This window comes from Podarcis vaucheri (assembly GCF_965113315.1).
Source record: "Podarcis vaucheri genome assembly, chromosome: 13".
Taxonomy (NCBI): Eukaryota; Metazoa; Chordata; class Lepidosauria; order Squamata; family Lacertidae; genus Podarcis; species Podarcis vaucheri.
Window position 1 is genome coordinate 29,885,735 of NC_138751.1, and position 7,000 is coordinate 29,892,734.

General features: G+C 41.6%; 1 protein-coding gene across 8 annotated transcripts in view; it reads right to left on the reverse strand.

Moving 5' to 3' along the window:
- Positions 1–5,653, reverse strand: part of MED24 (mediator complex subunit 24) — a 51,632-nt gene extending 45,979 nt beyond the window's left edge. For 7 of the 8 annotated variants that reach the window (XM_082197193.1, XM_082197192.1, XM_082197191.1 and 4 more), the window contains exons 1-2: positions 5,550–5,653; positions 2,490–2,631 (exon numbers count right to left, since the gene is read on the reverse strand). In XM_082197193.1, the coding sequence (XP_082053319.1) occupies positions 2,490–2,622 (133 nt within the window). In that variant the 5' untranslated portion in view covers positions 2,623–2,631; positions 5,550–5,653. The remainder of the gene's footprint in view (positions 1–2,489; positions 2,632–5,549) is intronic. The other variant, XM_082197187.1, reaches the window with a different exon arrangement.
- Between the last annotated feature and the right edge of the window lie 1,347 nt (positions 5,654–7,000).

Here is a 7,000-nt window from a genome sequence, read left to right on the forward strand (position 1 = left end):
CATAGTCACCTTTGACTGGACTTAACCATCCAGAGGTCCTTTATCTTTACAGCATGATTTTAAAATAGGCTTGCTCCAAAGTTTAAACAGGACATAAGATTGATTTGAACTCTGTACTACTCATTCTTGCTCCAAGAAGACAACCAGGAGTTTTGCTCTCGTAACTCCACCCATTACTTCTTCTCAATCACTCCAGTTCTAGCAATCAGAACATTAAGAGACCCCAGAACAGTTGAGTCGGTCTGACTTCCCTTAGATCCCTCCTTCTGCTTTTCTTCTTTAATTTTCACACAATGCACACAATGTGAAAGTGATGCTTCTAATTATTATAACTATGTGCTTTTTAATTCATTCCTATCCCACCTTTTGGGCTGTATCAGAACCACACATCAGCCCAACGATCAAAAAAACCCAAATTTAAACTTTCCAAAGCCAACTTAAAACATTGCATAAGTTTTTAGATTCGTTTTCAGTGACTGAGAGATGTGCAATAAAATTGAAGAACCGGTAAGGAGATAGACCTGCTAAAGTTACAGCTCATCAAAAGGCCTTCCAGAAACAGATGAGTCTTAACAAAATGTTTGAAGGCCACTGCAAGCCAGTCTGACCAACCTCAGTTTAATTGGTTGATTAATCAACAAAAACTTTAGTTAATACACTGGCAAGAGCCTAAGCAAAGACAAATTTTAACAGAGTTGAGAATGGTCTGGCTTGCTCATAACACTAAGCCGAACTATGGCTTAGCATGAACACAGGCGTGAGGGTACCCAGAGAGGAACTTGCAGCCGCTTTATTCCTTCTCTGGGCCTGCTGCTGCGAGCTAATCCATGGTTTGGCTTAGCATGTCACCTAAACCCAGGCCTTTTAGTTTGTCTTGCTCCACACAAATCACAAGCTGTAGCCAAGGTTTGTTCCTGGTTTTCCAGCCCATGGCTTCTCTGAAGCAAGGCAAACCACCATGCAACATCGGATGGCTGAGAGGTGGACGGCCCAACCCACCCACCTGCCAGTGTGACCTGCAGAGAGTTGAGGGATTTTTGGATCTGGCCCACCAGCCAAATTCAGTCCCCACCCTGTAATAAATCATTGTTTGTTGAACACAAACCGTAATTTGCCTGCAAACTAGGCTGGCCATCATGCTAAACCCTGGTTTGGTATTATGTTTGAAAAATGGTACTGGGGTACAGCAAAAAAAAAAAGTGGATATACATCCTTTATGTGGGCAAATGGTGAGATACAAGTCAAGGCACACACAGATCTGGCAAATCGGTCTCTGTCTAATTATCTGCATTTATCTTCATAACAGGAGTAGGCAGAGGCAATGTCAGTAGCAGCCTCTCTCAAAACTGCCCACAACTTGAGTCTTAAAATATACAAAATATAAAACAATTGATGAATTCAGAATATTCAGTTGCATGGTGCCCATTCACCTTAACTATGAGGAACGGCTAAGGGAGCTGGGCATGTTTAGCCTGGAGAAGAGGAGGTTAAGGGGTGATATGATAGCCATGTTCAAATATATAAAAGGATGTCACATAGAGGAGGGAGAAAGGTTGTTTTCTGCTGCTCCAGAGAAGCGGACACGGAGCAATGGATCCAAGCTACAAGAAAGAAGATTCCACCTAAACATTAGGAAGAACTTCCTGACAGTAAGAGCTGTTCGACAGTGAAATTTGCTGCCAAGGAGTGTGGTGGAGTCTCCTTCTTTGGAGGTCTTTAAGCAGAGGCTTGACAACCATATGTCAGGAGTGCTCTGATGGTGTTTCCTGCTTGGCAGGGGGTTGGACTCGATGGCCCTTGTGGTCTCTTCCAACTCTATGATTCTATGATTCTATGAATTGTCTTTTGCAGCACCAAAATGTACAACTACATTGTGATTTAGTCATGTTTACTGCCTTGTATTCTGACACAATACACATGAAATGTATTTCCCCCCCCCCCATTTATTAAATATCTATTCTATTCCCAGTGGAGCACAGGGTGGTACACATCAAAACAGAAAAACAATTTAAAGCATCTGAAAGCAAACAAACTACACACACACACCTTCTTACTCATGTGCAAGTAGCATAGCATAAGAGGGAAGAGATGGGGCATTTGAAAAAGCTGCAAGACTCAAATATTACTTTTTTTATCCATTTCATAATTTGTAGCTGCCAGCTTGCTGAAGTTCTTTAGGCAGCACCCAAACTAGAGAAAATATATTTCTTTTCAGAAGGAAAAAGGTAGTTACTCCAAACCTGCAGCACCACCTGCATCATCTCTAACATGATGCAACTGATGGATCTCCCTGTAGCAACTAAACTTAATATAATGCAGCGCTATAAAGAACTAGAAACCACTGCAGTGGCTGGGGCATTTTCAGTCAAGTGATAATATCTATGCTGTCAAAACAGTAGGCAACTGCAGTTTATTGCTTATAGGTCACAAAGTTAACTTCAGGAAAAACAAACTCAACACTTATGATTTGTACGAACTTTGAACCAGACCTGCTAAATTCAGGATGTCCCATGTAGTCCCCCGGGGAAAGAACTTCTTCATGTTTATGGCCCACTGGTAATCACTCCACCGCTCCTTCCAAGCCTGGAGGATGGCCTGTTTGAGGTTGACCACTTTCATCATCTTCCTGTCCTAAAGGAAACAGAAAAACATGACACAGCAACTCTGCCATATATCCCTGTTGAGTTTCCAGCACTCCAGTTATTATTAAACAACCCTATAACATTTTCCAGTGTGCACAGAGTAACCCCTACATCCTTTAGGCTAAGAAAACCCTTTCTCGGTGCCTTCCATGTACTTCCTGTACACAAAGATTTGAAACTGTGTTTCCCAAGCCCATACTCTTATCCCTCCCACCTCCTATATGTCATATACAGGCCCCATTTTGCTTAGACATTTGGCTTATGACAAGCTGTTTCCCTCAAAGAACAGTACTTGACATTCAAATGTGAGAGGCAGCCAGATCCTGTCCTCTATTTCCACTTCCAAAAAATACATTTGAAAAGCAGGTAGTGCCATACAGTGCTAGGTGAGTTAGGGAAGGAAGAATTCACAATCATTCATATAGCTTGTGCACATACATAAGCATGTCCAGGTTTTAGATAGGTCGTTATTCTACAGGAGCACATCTGACCAGCCCACTGGTTTTAAACAATGCAATCCTATACATGTTTTTAATCAGGATGTAAGTCCCTCTGTGTTCAAAAGAACCAATTCTCTAATTATGTTTATGACTGCAGCCTGAGTGACTATGTCAGGCATCCCATTTAATTACTGATGACCAAAGGCATAAATTCCTTTGCTTAAAATATAGCACAATTTTGCAATTTAATGTTGCAAATGATCAAAAACAAGTCTCTGAACCTTGCTTTAAATGTTGCATGCCTATACAAATGCAGCAAATATGAAATGGCACTGGTAGGTCTTGCAAATTGGGTAGAAAAAGTGGGAAACCTGAATTCCTGGTTTATACTCCCAGGCCTAGGGTGGAAATCATTTTCGCATGTCAAATTCTAATGCTTTTGTCTAAGAAACAGAAGGGCTGAGCTACAGAAAGCAGAAGATATTTGGTAAATCCCACCATTCTATCTGGTTTGCCTGACCCAGAACCAAAATTAAATGAATGAGATCAGCAGGACAGGTAGACCACATTTGCACATCACTCTAATTCATCCCCCATTTGCTGCAGGTAGGAGAGAGAAGGATCAGGCCCAGATCAGGTCTCCCTACTCCTGTGGCATACATTCTGTTAAGCTCATCTCAAGAAGGATATGTAGCTGTAAAAGGTGCAGGAAGAGGCAACTCAAATGATCAAGTGGTTAGAGTACCTTTCCCAGGAGGAAGGAATAAATCACTTGGGTGGGTTTTTTTTAGGAAAGAAAGAAAATGAAGAGTGGACATGATGTGGAGAAAATGGCGACCCATAGTACTAGAACATAGTCACACAACGAACTTGATTTGTAGATGATTCTTGTCAGACTCAAGTCCTTCATCACCACAATGTATAATTTATTTATTCTTGCTGTCAGAAGATGTGGTGATAGTTTTAAAAAGGGATTAGACAAATTTAAGGGGGGGGGATATATGAATGCCTATTAGCCATGGTGCCTATATGGAGCTTCCATATTCTTGCTGTAAACCACTGAAATACAGTTGGAAGGTGGTAACAGCTGGGAAGGGCCACTATCTTCCATATTCTTGCTGTAAACCACTGAATACCAGTTGGAAGGTGGTAACAGCTGGGAAGGGCCACTATCTTCAAACTAAGCTTGTAGGCATCCTAGAAGCGTCTATTGGCCACTGTGGGAAAGCAGATGCGGAATTAGATGGACCTTTCATCTGATCCAGCAGGCCTCTTCTTACGCCTCTTTTGGGAAAATCTCAGTTTACTAGTAAACCAGCAGTGATGGCTGGTCCTATGTTTACAAGACCAGCAGAGCAAGCACACCTATGCAGATTCTCACACACAGAACAGGTGAGAAGCAGGCATTCACGCCAGCTTACATCTGCTCAGAAAAAAGGGCTTTTTCACAAGTCAGTATTTGCTGTTAAATATACACTCACGGAGCCATTACTAACCATCGCTCCTGAATCAGCATATGTTTATGAGACACGTTTTAGGCTATGAGCTCCTCAGCGAAGAAACCTGCCCTCTTTAAAGCACAATGAACACTGGATGATGCACTCTGAAGATACAACAACATATCATAGTCCCCACTTTACAGTTGTACTTGTAAAACTTGCTGAGAATCCATTCCTGTGCATCATGCTTCTTTGGAAGTTCCACTGAGTCTAACAGTGTCAACCTTAAGCTACATTACAGAAAAAATGAGTAATCCATGAAGTGGTTGTTAACCAACGCATGAGATAAGTAAAATGATATGAAATATCTTCATCTCACATTTGAATAACTACATCCAGCTACTCCTCATCTATTAGGGAGGTCTGAGAACCCAGGTCAAAGACACTAGTCCTTAAAAAAAATCCTAGGAAAATAATGTAGACTAGAAAAGAGATTAGAAGGCAGATCATAGTGAACCGCTAGCTAATTTATGTTGGACCACCTGGCACTTGCTAAGATTCTGAGTTATTGGGGTCTGTAACTTGAAGTGTCTGTAACCCAAGGTACCACTGTAAATAAATGATGCTGAACCTTGGTCTAAGCCAGCAAGACGCTTTTCATACTTTGAAACAAGAACAAGTACTCAAGATCACACACCATTTAGGCCTGATTTGGAGATCCTGAGTGTATACTCTTAGGTTGCAATGTTAAACATGCTTACCTGGGAGTAAATCCCGTTAAATTCAGAGAGACTTTATTCCATATGCACACATATGGGATTCCCTGTTAAATTCTGAACACATCGGACCTGGTGCATTCATTCAACAAAGAGAGAGATCGCGAAAAGCTGATGATAGTTTGCACCGGAATTAAAGCAAAGGTGGGAGATTGGGGTGCCCGGGTTCTATAACTAGCTCTGGCAAGCAGAACTGGTTGGCCAAAGCGGGATTTGGCCGCTGAAAGGGGAGAATGCGCTGCCAACACTTACCGATTTCCTTTCCTGTACAAAAGAAACACAATCGTCTTAGTTCCTGGGCTCCGCCATCTTTGCACCTAACAAAGAACCCTGCCCGGATTGGCTGGAACCAACCCCTAAGCCGCACGGGCTTCTGGGAGGTGTAGTTTTTAGGCTGCGAGACTGAGCACGCTTACAAAGGCGAAAAGGCTGTTGAACAGACCTTGTTAATGGGTTTACTTTAGCGTGATTATTTTAGAGTCTGGGCTATAATTTCCGTATAATCTGTAAAGCAACACTGCATAGAAACAAATGAGGACGAGTGGATTTTCAGTTATGTTTTCCCTCTTACTTATCAGGATTTTTTTTCTTTATTTCATTAGCCAGTTGAAACTTACGAGATGAAGTGCAAATGCTACAAAAGCTACACCTGCTGAATTTATGGTTGTCATCATGAGCATGTAATCCTCTACATGAGAGAGTGCTGCCAGGGAGGAAGGTGTTGTTAGCCTCAAGTCTCTGGCAAGTGAAGCCTCCATTTAACTATTTTGACTAATAGCCATTGTTCAAGTCTGCAGCTTGATAAGCAGGCATTGGAAGTTGATCAAGCTTATCTCTGTTGCCATCAAGCCGACTGAAAAACAGTCTAGGCTGCTTTTTCCTGGTCAGTTGGCAACCTGAGAAGCTCCTGTACACCACTTTGGGTTCTAGGATAGAATAAAGGCAGGATATAAATGCAAAACAGCAACAGCGCACATGAAAATATTTTAATGGTCATATTTATGAATATGTATTTTAATATTTGGTTGGAAGCCACCCAGAGTGGCTGGGGAAGCCCAGCCAGATGGGCAGGGTATAAATAATAAATTATTGTTATTATGAAGTCCAAGACTATATTTCATTCAAAAATAACTTGCTACAATGATCTGAGAGAGGCACTGTACTATTAGAATAGTACTAATCTTTCTAAAAGTACGACAGAACCATACATTCAGCCCAACAGAATATGCCATAATTTTTGACACAGAGGCGGCTGATCACAAGGAGGCAAAGCACTGACTGCAAATATAATTATCAATAAATTGTTTATATGGAGTCATCCATTGAAAGAATGAGTGGACAGATCACTGCCCCAGGAGGTCTACAATCTAGAAAATAACCCAAAGGAGACAAGAGAGGAAGGGGGGTGGGAAATTGAGGTAGGGGGGTTAAGGGAAAGTATGCAATTACTGTGGTTGCATGCACTTAGACTTAGTTGTAGTAGGATGTGGGGACTAGGTCTAGGGGTTTGCATCCAGGAAGCCACAGGAAAATGAAACATGCAGGGGAGAAATTAATCATGGCAGGGCAGGCAGCTTCTCTTTACTAACACCTATTACTTTTTATTTGTATTTGCATTTGCAATTGGTAATATCAAGCAATTCATCAAAGCATCCAGCATGCATCGATAAAACCAATAAATTGCAGTTGTAGGCTGTGTACAC